The following is a 20,226-nucleotide window of genomic DNA, read 5'->3' as shown; positions in this document are numbered from 1 at the left end:
TATTACCAATTCGTTTGGTTAATTTAAATACATTTTAACTCCGATATCGTGAAATAATTCAATAGTGGCACGGTTCAGACTTTACACATGTACTTGATGCTGTTCTAAAATTATCTGATATGTGAAAAAACATTCTATGCTTCAATCTTTATGCCCTTAGTACTACTTGCGTGTCTTAGAACGAAAAACAGCGGTATGATGCAGTTTAATTCTGCGATACGGTATCTTATCCAAATCTGTGTAAAATTGCGCTATTGACTTATGATAAAACATCACATTAAATAAACATAATGGTAACAAATAGGTTTAGGCACATGTTCATATTGAAGATGACTTTACGCCGACATACTACTACTGCACGATTTTCACTAACATAGAAGTTCATAACCAGTCAGTTAAATCTGATAACCTATTTAACATTCGTTCGCAAATGAAACTGGAAACATGGACTAGTGGTGATATTGGCAGTGCCTAGGAACGAATAATCATTAGGACACTGAGATTACAGGATTGTGGCCTGGTGGTGGCAATATTGCCTGTGTTTAAGGATGAATATTTAAAAGGCGGTAGCATACACAGGTGGGACAGGACTGTATATATATATATATGTCTACGATTTAGAGGTGTAAAATAATGTCCACTGAGGAAATAAAGACTGTGAAATACGAGAAAGCGTTTGACGAAGGTCGTGACGACAATCTGAAAGATAGCCCAATAATTTTGAATTCAACACTAAGTAAAACATTTCTTTATGACATTGCATGCACAAGTATGTGGACAATTTATTTTTTACCTTTCCCGACTAGTATTGTGTTTACAACATTTCTTTGCTTTTCCAAAGTTTGCATAGGCTATGTATTAAATAATTTATACCCAGACAAAGTTTATTTACTGATTGATTTCTTTGTGGACCTTAGATTTACAGTAAATGTTCTTAGACAACAGATGTCTACCATGACAACCAGAAGGTTAACATTTTCGACCAAATTTTAACTAAGTACGCAGAAACGAAATCGATGTACTACTCATCAGTGGCTCTATTCATATCTGGTTCTCCAAATGAAATTAGCATCAGAGAGTTAAATAGATTGTTGGTATTAGGGGGAGCGAGGGAAATCGTCTAGATATAAAGGGAAATTGAGAGTAATGTAGAAGTTCTCATAACATAATCAGTGAAAGATTTCAGCGTTTCGATGACTACACGGCCACATTCATCAAACAAATAAGAATTTCCATTTTATTGACAATGCTAAATGGAACAAAAATATCCTAATTATGATAGTTATGTTCCTAATTTTGGTCTAAAACATTTCATCTCTCTGCTATTTTCCTGTGTTTCCTTCATTAGGTCGACACCTCACCTCCGACCCGTCCCTACTGTAAACAGTATGTATCAGCGTCTGGAGATCATTATTGAGTGAAAGCAACTCGTGGAAATGAAATAGATACAGTGACTCCATGGACTGTTGTTAATGAGAGCCACTAGCACATGCTTTACTCATACGAATAGCGGGTATTTTATTCAATAGTTCTCATGGGGCTACACTCCAGCCTCGAAATATCGATCCAGGTCTGATTTAGATACACCAATGTAAGGATGTATTCTTCGACAATTTAAACTCCTGATATGCTTACTAACCTCACAAAGCATCACGATTTATCAGCCGAGAGTATCAGTACCTGTCACGCGTGCCTTCAATCGGACTTGTTAAATATTTATGTCGACACTTGTATTACGATGTGGAGGCTGGGGCTTTATCTTAGGGAGCAATGTGTTGGGAAAACATGCAGTGGTTTTTAGACGAGCAGTAAGACAGAAAAGAAAAGTCACTACTGTGAGATGAATGTATTCAACGACAAGTCTGTGTAGAATATCACGCAATGGGTTGCATCATAGACAAATGTGTTAAAGAGAAACGTCTACAAAATGAAACGTCGGCCCCCTCGGACTTAAGCCCGGGAGAGGAACCACGTCTTACTGATGAAGAGATTAAAGTGTTAGAGGATTGTTGGATGACTTTAAAGGAAGACATTGAGAAAGTAGGCGTCATAACATTTATCGGGTAAGTAAATCATTCAATGTTTATTACTGATTAATACAATATTACAGGACAATACTTTTTATAAATGCTTATGTAAATTTGATATTAACGGGGAATATGTTTTAACTCTCCACATTGTACATTTAATAACAATCAAACTTTAATAACAGACATATAAAAATCAGTATTTTTTTTAGTTTATATCTCAATATTTGACAATATAGGGAGTTATTCACCGTAGATAACAGCACAGAAACATCACAATTCCCACAGTGTATGTATAAGTGCAGAATTCTGTCAGTTTTAATCGTATATATCCGCAGCATACACACATCCACGCCATCAAACACAGTATACAGAGTATACGACCAAATGTACCATATGGACCTTGGCCTTTTTGTCGATGAGATATTTAATCGTTTTACACATGTGATGTGGACCAAGATTATTTTTTACCAAACTTGAAAGCCGCCCTGCATCCAAGCAAACTACTCATCATGTTTCATCACTCTGGTCCCTTTGGGTTTGAAGATTATCTTGAAAATTTCAATGTAAATTACCAGAACGAACAGTTGCGATACCAATCGAACCAACCATAGCGCTGGCTAAATGATACGATCTCCTTATCGAAAAGAAAAGGTATGCGTGATTAAGTGCATATATTTACGGTGACCTTTTAAAATGGATCCAGGTAATTAATATGCACAAATATGAAAGCCCTCGATCCGAGCATTTTATTATTCAATAATCCATCATGGCCTGATGTCACCTGGTTATAGTGAAGAAAAAAGGGACGCCGGGCAGACAGCACGATCCTTGAAACAGAATAATCTAACTTGCCCATCGAGCTATCTAAATTCAAGTTAGATTTTAAAGGAGTATAACGCTAACTCACATATTTGCTCTTTTAATCTTAATAGATTCCTGGGATTACAAGTGATTAAAACGTTTTTTGGCAGGTATAAGAGAAAATTATACCTTTATGCCAGAAATGATTTATGGATATATGCTTTATCGACGACATCCGCCATGTACATTTTTGTAAATTCAAGCGATTAATATTAAGTTCCAAAACTTGAACAAGGTAAACAACAACGGAACAAAATGGATTTTCAAAATGAATTTTCTTTTAAAACCTCGAAATATAGCAGTATGGGTAGTAAAATATCAAAGGGTTAAAGGTATGGGTTAAGCAGGATAATTTAGCTCCTTCATTGACCATAGAAAACTGGTATGGTCCGTTCTGTTTTTAGTCTTATTGCACATCCAAGCAGAAACATCATACATGTATCTAGGAACTAATAGCTATTGTACCGAAATATCGATGTTCGTCGAGATAGTTATCAACTGCAGACAAACAGTATGGTCTGTATGATAACTATATACACAGAGCGTCGTGATGATAAAAACACCACAAAAAAAAATCGTATGCAGTAAATGCACAGGTATATATATATTGCGTTACACACATTTCCGTTCAAAGGGACACACAACACGTGTTACACTTGGGAAATTGATTTGTTAAGTTATGAAAAATAAAAGTTGGTTATTAAAGCAGACAAAATTGGTTGATATCTACACGTATTAAACATAAATGGAAATATGACTTCAAAAGGGAATACAAAAGACAATAAACTTATTCCATTAAATTTTACGCTATTCCCGCTTTGGCCATTCATATGCCAACAACGCCACAAGAAACCGTTTTAATGCTTATTGGCAACAGAATGTGTGCCGACTTAGGGGAAAGTGCATTTCCTATTGAAGTGGACTAAAGCGGATTGTAACGCTACGTAGTAATTCCCGTTTAAGCACGACCGTATTGCTGGTAATGCTAGCAGCAACAGATCCTTAGATCATGCTTATTCATGCATGCTGTTCGGTTTTGCAACCATCTTGCATAGATTTTTAAAATGCGTAATGATGTAGTAATATGTTTCAAACGGTGAGAGTATTGGCTAAATAAGAATGTAGAAAAAACACGGGTGAATAATATACAAAAATACAATGTTAAAATATAGCCAAACAATGAAACTAACGTCATTACACAGCTGTTTAATCCTTAAATAACTCGTCAGTGATGCTAAGGGCCTAATTGTTGAAAGGAAGTGCACTGTCGTCAAATCTCAATACATTTTAAACTGATAAGTTATTGTACTAAAGACAAACAAGTTAATAGCACCTTTTCATACAAATTTAGAGTTAGATACAGTAGAGCCAAACAAAGAATTAAACTGTATCATACATCTATATCGTCCTTCTTGGTGTCGTCAGTGATGCTCACTCTATTTGCTTATTTCAAAAGAACGTCAAGAACAAATGTACATATCATGTATATTCTGAACCGTATCATTGCGATACCCATCAACTTAACCCTACTTCCGATAGAAAGCCCTGTTACTGGCACCATTCTGCCGTAAGTACTCCGGTGATGTGTGCAACGTGTTAACTGGTACGTCATGTTGGGAATAAAGTCTTGTTGTGAAAGTGAAATATGTTGAGCGCAGTGCATGTCCATGCGTATTTTCGTGTGCATGTGGTTACCGAGTGATATGATTTTTATGTCTTTATATATATGGTTATTCTAGGGTCATATTACTGTTTAGTTCATATTATTCGCGGTGTATGTCACTTTGCTATGATCTCATTGATTGAAAATAACGCTAAATTAAATAACAAGCAAATGTAAAGCTATTCAAATATATCTTTGTATATATTCAGGAAATCTGTTATATACATAAATATCAGTGTATAGACATACGCGAAATTAAATATCCATAAAATAGCTCAGACTGAAACTTTTAGTCCCGCGAAATTTAATAACATTACAATACCATCATGTTGTATACCTAGACGTGACAACAGAAATCTCCATAAACAATTTGTTTGCGTGAGGTTTGCCGTCCTTGTCACATGAAGATGGTACATATAGATAGGTGTAGTTACTGAGGAATGTTTTAAAAGTGACATCACACTGTTATAACATGACCTGAACATGTACTACATCCAACTGGGACACGTTATACCGACAACTGGCCGCATTGTCGTAATCCGGAAGTGGCGGCACGATATTGGGAGGCAAAACATCGGCAACAAGAAGAGGATACAAGAATTTTTTTTTTTTTACAAAAACTATTCCGTTGGTTAGTTAGATTCAGCGGATGGTGCGAGTTTATCTTTGTCTAAGGTTTAGCTAGCGGGGTTGATAATTACCAGGTACGAGTTAATACTTGGATATTGTAGGACACCCTGTTTTGCTGGCAAAAGGTGACCTTTTCAGTCGGCAACGATAGGGTGTATTTTTACTTGACATTTAGAGTTCTTTTGTTAACTACAATGAATGATCAATATGTGAAGTGATCATCGACACTCTATCCCGGTACAAAACCTGATTTTAACTTGTAGTACTAAAACACTTGTAGTTTGCCATGCTAATCGAATTCGCAAACAAGTTGATCGATCTTATCCATTACGACGTCAAAATAATCATATTGCCCAGATTGTGTGAACATTGACGCGGCCCAGGTTTCAACCCCAACGGTCCATATCCAGTACTAGTATTAAGACCACAGGGGTCGGAGATCGATGCGGCAAACCTAAGTAGACTCTGTGATTCGTCATCATTACTTCATATTTTTGTTTAAATAAGACCATTAGCAGTCATGCATGTTTTGCTCGAGAGAGATTATTTTGACTCCCTGGGTAATTATTAAACTAAATATCGTTTTCCTGAAATCGTTATCTAACTCACGGTCCTAATAACTTGAGTTTGCCTAGGAAATTACTAGCATGGAAAGGTTGCACGTGTGATGCTCAGTACGTCTTCACAATAAAGATTTATAACCCAACCAGTAGAAGGTTTGAGTGTGACATTTCGATGACACGGTCTCCTTCAACAGATTTTTAGTTTCAAATGAAAGTGACCGTGTGGTCATCGAAACGTCACACCCAAATCCTCTATAGGCTGTTTTATTAGAACTTCTATTCTATTAACATTCTAACTTCAAGACAATTTTGTTAAATGTACCTGGATAAACTTCCTACATTTGTCTTAGTTATAATACACAAGTCACATTTCTCAAATGAAATAAACGAAAAAGGAATCTCTACGCAGTTAAAAAGGTGTTTGTTTTATGAGTGGTAGCTGATCAAATGACGAGTTATGTAACCCGGCAAATACTAATAATCATGATCGTTTTGTGCAACGTTGACATCATGCGTACAAAGGAAATACTCATTCTAATGTCATACTAAACTGCCTTTAGTTGCCTTGTGAGAGAATAAACGTATTAGCAAACGACTTCCCGAGGCTCTAGTTGCCAGGCTTTGATTTGACGTTTTAACATTCAAATTACAAATATACACCTTGTGAAAAGTAATTTTTTTCTTTGTCTGGAACCAAACCAAGAACATGCTATTTCTGCCCACACATATTGCAAGAGCTAAGAGATTATATATTTCCGTGCAATTGCGAAAGAAATAAAAAGATAAAGATTTGGTGTATACCCACGCTTGCAGTGACAATGTATTGCTTATTGCTCGATAACGAGATCATTCACGTCTATGCATTTGAAAGAAGTTATTTCAGAGAAATCATTGCCTGTTTTCATTATAAACTTGATATAGAATATCAACTTTTATCAATATATTTACTGAGAGTGTATGTTTATGATAGATATTGGTCAGGACGATTCATAAAAGAATAAATTACTATCATCAAAAATTTAATTGTCTTTCTCAAGACAATACGGTTGTAGAAGGAAGAATATAACACCATCGCCATTATATTAGGTATAAACATGACCAATCATTAGGCTGATAACTGCTCCGTGTGCTATATTTTCATGTAAGAAGTCGTCAACTAACAGACAAACTCGTAACAAAAGGTTTCAAAAGATGAAGGTTGATGAAAATGATGGCAATGTTTTAAGGTCGTCATAGTGATCTCAGAGAGAAATGTTCTTTTTCTTGGTGTGATATGAAGCTGTGCACATCTGATACTCTTTAATTTTCCTGTTGTTTTTGATGTTGTATGACTTGTTCTCGTTTGAGAACATGACTTTACCTGCTGGGAACGACCAAGGTTTACATGGCGGATGTCGTCGATAAGAGGAAGACGCTTACTCTCAGAACACCTGGTCTTATTTTCCTTTTTACCTTTTTCATGAATAGAATATTTCTGTGATCATATTTTGTCCTAGGTTAATGGAATTAGAGTTTTGGTTATGATTATGTTGACATAATTGTTCCTTGTAGCGACATGAATCAATTTAGATCAATTTTATCTCGAGAGTGACCTGCGATTTCTTTATTTGCAAACGATCAGTTTTGTTTTAAGTATTTCCCGAAAGTATCACAATTGCCAGTTTCCATTTTGGTCCTAATGCTGAGTTTTTATTTCTAAATAGAGGAGCGCGTCATCCTTTCCTTGAAAGTTGTATTGATTTTTACGAGGAAGTGTGATAGAATAAATTTACAGATCTTCTGAATCGATTTCATGTAACAACGAAGACTCACCCTTTAAAGACAAACTCTTTATTATATTGATATTCAACGACATTAACTGTACAGATTTATTGAAGCAAAAATAATTATCAGGTAAGTTGTTTGAAACTGAAACTCATTTCATAAAACTAGTCTTCTTATCTAGTGTTTATTGACTTTCATATGAAGTAAACTATAATATGATCCTTTAGTATAAATACTAGCGAGCCATATGAAGACGTTGCTGATAAGGAGCCCTTCATATGATAAAAATCGATAGCTTTCTTTTTTGTGTGTTATACTTAGCTTCTAGATTTTATTATTGAAAGGTAACTTTAATCTTTTTACTCATTACTCAGTAGTGAATCGTGACTTGATATCCAATATCAAGCATTTTTTCTAATAGGACATAATACAGTAGTGTCGTTGATGTATGACTCTCCGTGATAATTACAATTCCTACTAGTCTTCATTATATGATGGAGATTTATGGATTGGCCGCAGAAAAAAATGCTTCTCTTGAGACTAAACCAGTTTAGTTTGGGCTGAGCGTCCAATTGAGAAAGGCTACGGCGTCTCTTGCCCCCTGTCGTTCACCATGGAATGTGCTGCAGAGGCAAGTACAAGGTAGCTTGTTGTCGGTACATTGAGACAGGGTGGGGTGCCAATAACAGTCATGCTATCTTTCTATGTAACCAGGTTGTTGGTGATATATATATGCTTAACGTCTTGTTAACTGATTGGGTCATTTAAGGACGACCCTCTCCCCATACACGTGTACACGTGGTCAGTGTGCGTGTATTTATAGGAGGATTTGATAAGTTTGGGTAAGAAAGTGGCGATATGACCTTTAAACAAACTATTGTAATACATATAAGAAAAAAGTAAACCCATTAGATGAATAGATGATATTTGTGTTTAGAAACAAGAAATTATCGACTTAATTCATCGCATTGAATGAATTCTAAATCACCTTTTCTTACGACGAAATAAGCGTAATTATTCCAATTTCCTGTTGTGAATTTTGAATTTCTGCATAACAACATTCCTGCATCCATGTCACAGTTCGTGCAAGATATCAGCAACTAATAGACAAATTCACAACACAGGGTTTCGAGATACTGGTTGATGAAAATGATGGGAAAGTTTTGCGATCGTCACAATGTCCCTATCGGATCCTATTATTCTTATACGTATTAAGGAGTATTCGTGGTGTTGCCCTAGTTTTATTGAATCTAAATTTGGATTATGATTCTGATGACATGTTGGTGTTTTCTTTGTTATAATACTGATGTCGACTCGATAGTGCTACCAAACAATATTATATTGCCAAAATGACGGCATTTCAATGTGATGGCTATCATCTGTGATGACGTCTTCAAATGGCTGACGCGAGGGCGTTAAACTACAGACAAACAAACAAAACATATGTGTATGTTCGATCTCGGTCTTAAGTAACAGAACCGGTTGTAACCTTGGTACTTGCCCAATATATCTATGCTACTACCTACACGACCTGGGACAATTTGTCGGTAGTGTATTTGTTGGTCGAGCGTAAAACAAAAGATTCGGGGTTCAGTTTAGGAGTAAGAAGGAGGATGTGCAAAGATTCGTGACTATTCACACAATTTACGATATCAGGGCCAATGTTTCCAAATATAGAGCAGAATTAGGAAAACGGGATTGTACGAAAGACACAATACATTTTCAACACAAACCTAAATACAAATAAGTTATCAACCACTATCTTCGATATGAAAGTTTAAATCAAAACTAATTTTTTCCATTTTTTGAAAATAAACCTTATCGTACTCCTTACATAGTATAATTTTGTGTCTGGTGTCGTGTGCTACAACCCGATGCACCTATCTTAGCGGTAACACAGATCAAAATGGGTTACCCAGTACTAACAGTACACATGTTTGCTTTGCCACCTTAAGCAGCGTTTGCACATTCATTACTGGTATATTGCACATGATCACACTGATACAACAATGGCACATAGAAAATTGACAAATACTGAAAGATTGGGAGATTTGAAGTACTGGAAGGCTCAAAATACAAGACTGTAATGGGCACGTGATAACCAAACAAGGGGTATTAGGTCATGACGAAGAGTTCATTAGTCTGATGAAAGCCCCCTTTTTATTTAATCTAAAAATACATCATTCCAGCAGAATAAACTTTGCCATAAAAGTGTATACATCGCCAGTGTAGATAAGGCCTAAAGTGTTGATGTGAAGGATACGACTGAGGAACAAAATCAAAATTGAACGAAAAAATATCAAGATTCAGATGGGAAATTCAACCTATAGTTCAATAAACCTCACAGTTTTCTATATCAAATGAGTTCAAAAGAATAATTTTTGTACGTCACGTTTAAAGAATCAGTTAAATGGCTATGTGACTTGATACCAGGCAACATACCTATTATGTTCAACCGTGTTACTACTGATATTATGATAAATTGATGTTATACATGTTTTGGAGCAACATGGTTCCAATATAGGGACTAGCCAATCAGCTACAAGTGATAGCAGGTAAAAGTACCAGAACCTGCAGAAGCACTGTGGTAAAAGATAAGACTAGATAGAATTGAGTGTAGGTGCATGTTTCAATGTAATTGCACCTAAAAATACCAATGTGAAAGCATGTGATATTATTTGTATCATGAGTGTTGTAAGAGATATGAAAACTTTATTGACTTCCCAAGTGTTCCATTTAATTTGCTATTGGGATTTCTATCAGCTACTCTGTTTAAATAGACTTCCATTGTGAATCTGGTAATGTGCAAAACACGTGAAATTGTACTTCAAAATTTGATGGGGTAAACATGCGGAACCTGGTCGGCAGGAAAAGAATCGATCAGTATTATTATTCAAAATGATTTCCCTGCACGTCTATATATTTTTTCACTTGTTTGTCTTGTATAACGGTCTTTGGTTGTTTGCTTTTGTATACATGTTGCAATTTAGAAATCGGTCAGGTGATAGAGAAAATATATGTACTTTGGTCTGTTTTGTTTTCATTGAAATGTTATGTAACGAATATATGATCTTCAAAGTGAAGTTATTGACTTATGGCAGACGAGTTAAATCCCCAGCTCTGTAGGTTTCCACTTAATCGTCTTTTCTATATTTTTATACATCAATGTTACATTCAAAGAGGGTTTTGTCAAATGTAATGCATGCGCAGACAGACAAGGCCAGGACAAGCGTTTGTAGATACATGTTGAGACCATTGAATGACTGTGTACTACTCTTGTCGACTCGGTCAACCTTGAATCTATAAATCATTGGCCGATGTTAATGGCACAGGTTCATGTTTCTGTATCGTCCTTGGTCATATACACGTCTCGTTAACGGACCATTAGATGTCGTTACTAGGAGCAATAACAAATTATTGACTTGTTTAATGAAAAATCCAATTTGCTGTAAATTCACTTTAATTATGTGTTTCCGGTAAGTCCAATATAAACACCAGGCAACTTCAAAAGATTCATTTGAAAGTTTTTTGTTTACTCTAGGATTCACGTTAACTTTTATTTGGGTATTTTGTTTTGTTACTCAGCTGGAATGAATCATAAGTCATTCAGATTTGTTTTGATTTTCGCGTAAACAATTTTATATTAGTTTTTTCCGAGCAGGACTGGATGAATATACACTAGATGGACCTTTCTCAAATTACATAGAAATCAGTTTCTCTTACTTATCAGTTATGATCTTTTGGTATTGGGAGTCATCAGGGAAACAAAATGACAGACAGGCGGCCATCTTTTGTGATCTGAACGGTTGTTTAAATATCATATATTTAGTCTCACATTAATGTACTGAAGTTATCTTGGGTTCAACGACTATTTACGGTAAACAGGAAATGGAAAACCATAATACAATCCAATGTTGATGTAAATCTATTAGCCGATTGTAGAACTGACTGTGTCAGTCGGTGTATTAAAAAAGTCCAAGAGCTTGCTTTAGAAAGAGTTTCTGACAACATTGCTAATGTTGTTAACCTCGGCGACATAGACAACTATGATTTATATCTAAAAATACATATACAATATCAAAGTAACCAATTTTTTTATCAGCCTTGGTACAACAAAGGAGCGAGGTTCACATCTGTGATCCAACAGTTAAAGATTAATATTGCTATTTCTTCATAGAAATGTTCAAAATTTCATGAATTAATAGCAAATCCAGATGAAAGTAAAGAAACATAATGTATACATCGTTGGTGACAGCTCGGTATCGGCTAGGGCTCCAGTGTAACAAACACAACATTTATGTTAATCTGATTGGATATATTTGTTTTACGATATAAAGATTTGAGTAATAAAGAAGTTATATTTAAAAATGTCCTTTTTGACGGTACAATATTTTGGACAATTCATTACAGAGAGTCCAGACTTTATAAAAACAAAATTAATAAAGAAAATCAATGTACATCAAAGAACTTATCCAAACTTCTTTGAAACCAAGACGGCTTCGTGAAATATGTACACTTTAATTTCCAAGCAAAACCGGACGTTAAATTGGCACACTCTCTCAGCGCGACGTCGACCAATATATAACAATTTTACTAAAAATAGATAGCGAAACCTGGAGTGAACTTGGACATACTCCCGTTCATGTGGTTACTGATGGTCCACAGATTACATTTTCTGATAGGTGTCCGTGCAAGTCTACACATGTAGTATGTGTCTGTCGCATTTAGTAATTAAATCAAACATTTTGATGTTGAAATTCGAAATCCTTGCCCAACGTAATTATGAAAATTGAGTTAGCCAGACGCACAACAGACTTGTTTATGCTCAATAAAATCATAATAGTCATTTAAATAGATTTATATAGTGCCTATTTATTCTGATTTGTTTACGCTTGATCGATTTGTCACATATTTAATTACAGCTACCACTAAAGGAATCAGTACACACGTGTACATGATAATAGCCAATGGTAACAGACCGGAGTTGAATACTAGTAGCGTTCAACTAGGTTTCAATCCATGTTTTTTTTTAATATTGCAAATCAATGTTACTTTTTCAAATTTCTATTGAAAATATACTTATGAATCAATTATATCTTATTGTGATTTAAAAAACTTGAGAAGTTTGTTTTTTTGTCGTTTAATTAAAAATATGTTCTTTTTATAGATTGACATAAATAAGATTAGCAGTATTCACATTAAATAATTTTTTTTTGTGAAGAACAAATCATGAAATCATACAGTTATCACGTTCTTCACGGTTGTGTTTACCGTAGTCTTAATTAGCATGAGATTTACGAACAGTAAATTCTTACCATTAGATAGGTTTCAGAACCACCGCATTTCTTCTGGTAAAAACACCCAACGCGGAACACTTATCCGATCTGTGAAACTCTTGGTGTCGCTAACAGTCATTCTCTGGAGCCCAATAAATCTTTGAGACCTCTCAACCTACTATCAGATGTCAATACTGATGGTAATTACTTCGCAAAAGAAAGCAGGACACGCCGTTCTCTACCAACGTGTTCGATTTTTGCCGTGGGTTATATATTGAGCAGCAAAATTGTAATTATTTTGTCCAGACAAGAAGCGTCTTAGTGCTTAAACTGTTAATTGTTCTTGAAGTGGAACTGTAGACCACCAAGATAGAGTTATTATGCCACACGAGGTAAAAGTACTCTGAGCAAAAACGTTAAAATCACCTAATTATGTTTTCTAGATGGGTTTCCTTGTTGAGAACCTAAATAATTTTCTATTTTGTACGTTCCATAGTGTATAGCCAATATGTTTATTTTGGAACACTGTTTATACAAAAGGGAAACAAAGTTTAACTGTTTGGTGTGTTTTGTTTGGGCTGTCATGCAGGTAGGGAGTAAGACTGGTATATACAGACTCCATCGTTGTATTTTTTCCTTCTCTTTACACGGCTTCAATTGAAATGACAAAGTTTTATGTAACAAATGTCTCATTTGAGAACTTGACATTACGTACTTGAATTGATCAAGGTTTACATGGCGGGTGTCATCGATGTAGCAGAAGATGCTTACTCTTCCAGAACACCTGGTCATATTCTGCTTGAACTTCTTCAGTCTTCAGGTCTCTCCGTGGGATTCGATTATGATTATGTTAACATGTTGGTATGTTTAGTGGAATTCGAAAACCCGCTTTAAGTCCTCTTTGTAACCATCTGTATGTTTATAAGTTTTGGTCGACGGTTCTCAACTTTAGTGTTCCAATTGGCTTTTATAGTTAATTGCAGTGTTCTCTAATTTTTAACAAGATCAAAAGAGTGATGAAATTAAACCGGAAATTGACCTAATTTTACGCAAGACGGCGTGTTCGCTGCTGATGTGTTGATTTTAAACGGCTAGAAAATTAGTCAAGTTCAGTAAAACATATATGTCATCTTCTTTATGGTTATGTCTATAAAAGTACAGTGTGGTAAATTTAAGAGACAACAATAAAATTATCAATGGAAAAAAAATAATAATTTCGATGGTTAAACCTTTTGTTTAACTCCAAGCTTTATAAAAAAAAAGTGATATAGTTTTCGGGGAAATAAAAATGACTTAAGTTTTCGTAATTTATTTTGAAACTTTGAAGGATTTTTTAACGATTTGCTTTCATCCTCGAAAACAGCAAAAAACTGTGGACGAAAAAATTGTTCCCTCGAAGATAGCCATCATAGAACAGATATTGCGATAGCAAAATATAGTTAGTAATAATGAGTGTCCACGGGCTATACTAGACAGTAGAATGGATGTGTGTTGTGTTGACATAATTGTATAAATGCTGGAAAAGACAATCGAATGATGCTCAACTTAATTATTATCGTGGTATGTAAAGGGCATTGTTTTTACCATCGTATTTGAATACATATAACTGTAGGTGGTATTGGTAGTTGGCAATTTACAATTACGTGATAAATGTCCAGGCATTAGAATGTGTATATCTGATCGGATCTGTCTCAATACCCAAGAGCGCCATATTTGTGTGTTCTCATATCGTAAATACAGAACGTATGATAATAACAAATTAAATCATCATCGGCTGATAATTGTTGTCATAAAAACATCCTGAAGTACATTACCGCTTGTGTAGGTTATCAGTGATATTAAGGGTTGAATGTAAAATGCAATGCTTTCAATGCTTTCCTGTGAAATAGACTCATTTGAAAATTTGTATAATCGTCTTAAACGATTTTTCTCTGAATGATTGAAACCGTATCCCTGTCTTTTGCCGCCTGATATTCTTCCTCATTCAGATGAGCTTATCTATGAATCTATAAATAGAAGTCATTTTAAGACTTTGTCACGTCCTTCAATTTAAGGGTTAGATAAAACAATGATGTGTTGTCAACTTAATATACATTTGCAAGCCGGCAAATATAAATGTTTTATATGTCGACATACCAGTAAGATCTCTGATTGTTCATTGCTTGGGATGACTTTGACATTTCCTGACAACAAAAAAGCAATGTTTTCTCCACCAACGCATTTAAGTGATTAACCATAACTTACTAAACATGTATCAAAAACTGATCTGACACCAGGAACCCATAGGGTAGTTTAATGGTCGTCATAAGGATGCCATCGAAAAATATTCTATTTTTTTGTGCGATATGATGCCAGTCGTGTTTCATGCTTGTTATTTTTCCTGTAAGTTCCGTGTTGTACACTTGTTCTCATTTGGGAACATGACATAACTTACTCGGATTGACGAACCTTTTCATGGGCGTTGTGGCTTTTCCTTCCGGAACACATGGTCTTATTTTCCCTTGACTTCTTCCGGAATCTCCGAAAAAATCTTTCTTTTTCATGTTTAACTCTAGCACCATAGAATTAATGCTCAGATAATACACAGGTACTTGAGGTTATTCTAAAATTATCAGATTTATGAAATTTCTTGTATGGTGTGGCTAGTGCATGTCACTATCTAGATTTCGACTTTTCTTTTGAATGACTTTGAATGTATGATGCAGTTCAATTCATTGTTTAGAGTCTTATTCTAATTTTGTATCGAAATGTGCTATTAATTGTTATGTCATTTGTATACTATTTATAGTATTTTCTTGGTTGTTTTTTCTAACAAAATGATAAAACACTTCTCTAGGAACTGCGCATTTTGAACAAATTTGGTCTAACCTTTGACGGCCCTCAATTCATGTCTGGTGCTTTGGGGCGGGGCCAAAAGGTATATCTAGGGTTGTTGTCTTTGTTGTCCATATAAGAGATATCAGCCCTTTAATTTCCTAACTCCTAAGACTTTTGCATTTGTGTCTTTTTTTTTTTTTTTTTTTAGAAATTCATCCACAGTTGATTTGCTGTCACTATATGCGAGGTCTGTTCTGTAAGTTTATAGAATACCAACATAAGAGTACACGTCTTTGTTGGCAAAACACTTCCTAGGTCTGGGACACTGATCGTCATTTAGCCATGCTAGAATGAAGAGAATCAATATATTTCCACTGTCTAATCAGCACTTCTATGGAGGCAATTCTAAAACGGAAATAAACCTATGATCAATGATTGAATTGATGAAGTTTATGTGCTTGTGTCATATAAAAAAGCCTTATTATTTCTAAACACGGATCTTCGGCAGTAGTTATGCTCTATCTCCGGACTTAAATAGTGTATCAAAGATTTTTTGCAGTGAATAAAAGATTTTTGTTTATCTATCTCCACTAATAGGTAATAAGTATAGCGTGTATTCAGATGATCCAGGTAAGGTATTGTATGAGACTAGTTCAGATTATTTTACAATCGTACATGAACAGTTCAGTTACTACGTACACACACGTATTAAATATACTTACGTGTATTGATTATGTTGATGAAGTTACCTACCTGTTTTCGTTACGTTGATAGTTACCTGCAGGTGTTGTATATGTTGATAAAGATACATACAAATGATCATCACGTTGATAGCCATCTTCAGATGTTCCTCGTCTTGATGAAGTTACCTACAGGTGTAGCAAATGTTGATAAAGTTAACTAAACATGTTGCACATGTTTATAAAGTGATCTACGGGTGTTGCATATGTTGATAAAGTTTCCTACAAGCGTTCTTTACGTTGATTAAGTTACCTACAGGTGTTGCACATGTTGATAAAGTTACCAACAGGTGTTGCACATGTTGATAAAGTTACCAACATGTGTTGCACATGTTGATAAAGTTACCAACAGGTGTTGCATATTTTGATAAAGGTACCTACTGGTATGGCCTATGTCGATAAACTTACGTACAGGTGTTTCTTTCGTTGATAAAATTATCTACAGGTGTTGAATATGTTGATAAAGCTACCTTTAATTTTTTGTTACGTTGACAAAATTTACGTACAGAGAAGCAGATCGTCTCGGTGATTTCAATATTTCAATTTCTTACAGATCAAATCATTCCAAGTGGCATAGTACAATCCACATTAAACTTAAATGATATGAAATGGGAATCGAAAGAAAGACGTTGTGCACTGAACTGAGAGATCGAAATATGTAAATGATACAGCTAAAAGCAATATTGCTTTGTTTGTGATGCTTGAAAGGTCATTCATTTTGTTATATGTCTTTTATTAAGACTGATTGATCATTCTTGTTAAAGTGCACGTGAAATCAATATCAGATGCTAAAACACCCGTTTTTCATTTCCTTTGTGAAATTCAATATATTGCAACTCTTTATTGCCTTGATTGACAAATCCCTGTTTTATATACCACGTCCACTTGTATTTAATCTTCCTTTTCTTTTCTCAGCTTACAGAGATGATTGATTGCGAAGTGTACTACGGTCTACGCAATTGAGTCATTTTGATGTGAATCTGAAAGTTGTGAAAAAAACAGTTTAACGTTGCTACTTCAAAAAGTCTTTTTAATAAGATAAATTAATAAAAAGTGAATTAAAAATAGGCTAAGAAAAAAACATCAATTACATTTATACATTTTGGCGTTATTGATTTTAATTTCCCTATTGTGAATTTTTTACAATTATGGATAGCAATATCCCTGTATCTCCTACCTATGGTATTTAAATGTCACAGTTGATTCGATATACAAGGGCCTGCTCCCATTATCATGATTTACGTGAATGAACTCCTCAGCTGACGAACAAACTCGTAACATAGGGCTTCAAAAGATTCAGGTTGATGAAAATTATCGGAACGATTTATGGTCGTCATATTGATCCCATTGAAAACTAGTGTATTTCTTTGTGTGATGTGAAGCTGGACGTGCTTGATGCTCGTTAATTTGTCTGTTGGTTCCGTTGTTGTATACCTATTACTCAATTGCGAACGTGACATTTCTTACTTGGATTGACCTAGGTTTACATAGCAGTTGCCGTCCATGGAGCAGAAGACGCTTACTCTGTCGGATTGCCTGGTCTTATTCTACTTGTACCTTTTCATGAGTCTCCGTGTAAATATTTTGTTCATATTGTTCCCTGGAATTTGAATTTGGATAATGATTATATTGTACACTATATCTAACGTTGGTGTTCCTGTTTTTGTGACATTTCATATATATCTGGTCTCCTGGTATTTGATTATAAGGATTATGGATGCCAAAATTCTTGTTGGTTCTCTTGTTCTCATTGTCTTGTGTAATAGGTTTTTGTGAAAATGGTAAGTGGCATTGGGATTGCGGAAAGGTAAAACACTGAATCAACTGTTAGCCTGGATAAGGTCAACGAATGAAACATATGGGTGTATACCGCCCATCTCCTTCCTACTTTCTACGTTCTTACTTCACGTAAATAGACACATGTGCTTAATGCTGTTCTAGAATTACCTGATCTATGAAAATTACGAAACTTATTTAATTACGGGGCTGGTGCACCTCCGAATTTCAATCACTTTGGACTTTCCTCAGTCGCCTCCGAAGCTTTAAAATTTAGGCCTTAGAATCACTGGCGAGTCCTAGAATGACGAAACAGCTATATGATGTAGTTTTAATTCAAAGTCTGGCTCTACTCTCTCTATCCCTAAATTTGTCTTATAAGATGCTTTTCTCTTGTGTGTCTTGTACAGTCTTAAACAGAGAAAATGTACGCCTGAAGTAGATAAAGTCGATACGCATAAATATTTCAGTCAGTGAACAATGCAACATATCAATCAATATCACAGTCGAATTACGTCAAGACCTGATAACACTTAAGTCCACATAGGAGTGATAAACCCAAACTATCTAGATTCTACGGTTGATATCGTGCCAATTACTAAAAGTATGGTGATAATGTTAACCTCGTCAGTAGAGGATTTTATTTTCATAATTACGTCTGTTTTCTAATTACATTTGTATCCAAATAAAATTTACACCGAGTTAAATGATTAAAGAGGTGCGATAAAGATGACTGTATGCCCAATGGAATACGAACCGCTTATCATGCAATAGAGCTGGTATCTTTCGGTTTTATACGGGTTCGTGTTAATTCCATTATCACTGGAGGTTCGGATAGAAAAAATAATCATTAGAAAGGTCTTGATAAGAAACCCCATTAAGATCTTTTATTTTGAAAAAGGAAATTACCAAAATTACCTAAATAAATACGGTTCATCCATTACAACACGTTGATCCCACCATTTTAATAACATCCTACATTTTTACTCTTTGTTGATAACGTCCTCTACTTTGACTCTTTGTTAATAAAGCCATACACTTTGGCTTTTTTAAAATAACTCCATACACTTCGGCTTTTTTCAAATAATGTCTTATGCTTTGATCCTTTTTTAATAACGCCCTGCACTTCGATCCTTTTTAATAACACCCTGCACTTCGATCCCTTTTTAATAACACCCTGCACTTCGATCCTTTTTTAATAACGCCCTGCACTTCGATCCTTTTTTAATAACGCCCTGCACTTCGATCCGTTTTTAATAACGCCCTGCACTTCGATCCTTTTTTAATAACGCCCTGAACTTCGATCCTTTTTTAATAACGCCCTGCACTTCGATCCTTTTTTAATAACGTTCGTCAGTTTGACCCTTTTTAACATCGTCTTGTTAATGATTTTATTTGATTAAAATATTCTTCATTTTATGTATGTGTTATTAAAAACAAACCATTAAAATTTATGGATTCCATACAAAGAAAAGGAAAATTGGAATATATTATCTTCTATATTGATATTAATTTCAGCCATTTTGATTTCACGAGGTCAACTACAGATTTCAACAATAAACGCATCTGGTATCACTGACGCCTACTGTAAGGACTTATTAACTGTATGATTCAGACTAACTATTTCTCCCTACTGTTTCTCAATCGAAAAACATTTTTTCCTATTGTCATAAATGAGCTGTTAGGATTTTGATAAAAACAAAATTGGTCAGAAGAATCCTTGAGGGAAGTGGAACAAATTTTGTGTACATTTTGGACCTCAGAAGCCTGAAGGGATGGTCCTAAGACGGGAAAATCTGAAATCCCTACTCCTGTAGGATTGATTAGATATTGCACAAATTTGGGCTGAAGCATCCTTTGCTTGAAGGAAATAAGTTATGTATAACTTCTCGGAAGTCTCGGTCTCTAGAACTTTAGAAATTTAAAATTCCCTTTCTTTAGTTTGGGTGAATCAATTCCAACAACGCAAAGCCAGGTGGGCGATACAGACCTTATTGGCCCATTTTTCATACAGATCGATACATATTGAACCTATCAAGAACTTCAGAGGATATTTCTAATCATATTGCTATGGTCAATACTTTTGTTATTGAAAGATACAAAGAC

At 35.0% G+C, this 20,226-nt stretch overlaps 1 protein-coding gene across 1 annotated transcript in view; it reads left to right on the top strand.

Annotated features, from left to right (window-relative positions):
* The first annotated feature begins 1,467 nt into the window (after nucleotides 1-1,467).
* LOC132549401 (neuroglobin-like) overlaps nucleotides 1,468-20,226 on the top strand; it is a 30,063-nt gene continuing 11,304 nt past the window's right edge. Inside the window, exon 1 of the mRNA XM_060213327.1 lies at nucleotides 1,468-2,063. Coding sequence (XP_060069310.1) covers nucleotides 1,882-2,063 — 182 coding nt within the window. The 5' untranslated portion in view covers nucleotides 1,468-1,881. The remainder of the gene's footprint in view (nucleotides 2,064-20,226) is intronic.

The sequence above is a fragment of the Ylistrum balloti genome, unplaced genomic scaffold (assembly GCF_031769215.1).
Source record: "Ylistrum balloti isolate Yb309-2 unplaced genomic scaffold, AGI_CSIRO_Ybal_v1 Utg370056, whole genome shotgun sequence".
Lineage (NCBI taxonomy): Eukaryota > Metazoa > Mollusca > Bivalvia > Pectinida > Pectinidae > Ylistrum > Ylistrum balloti.
This window is presented reverse-complemented; position numbering and strand designations above follow the sequence as displayed.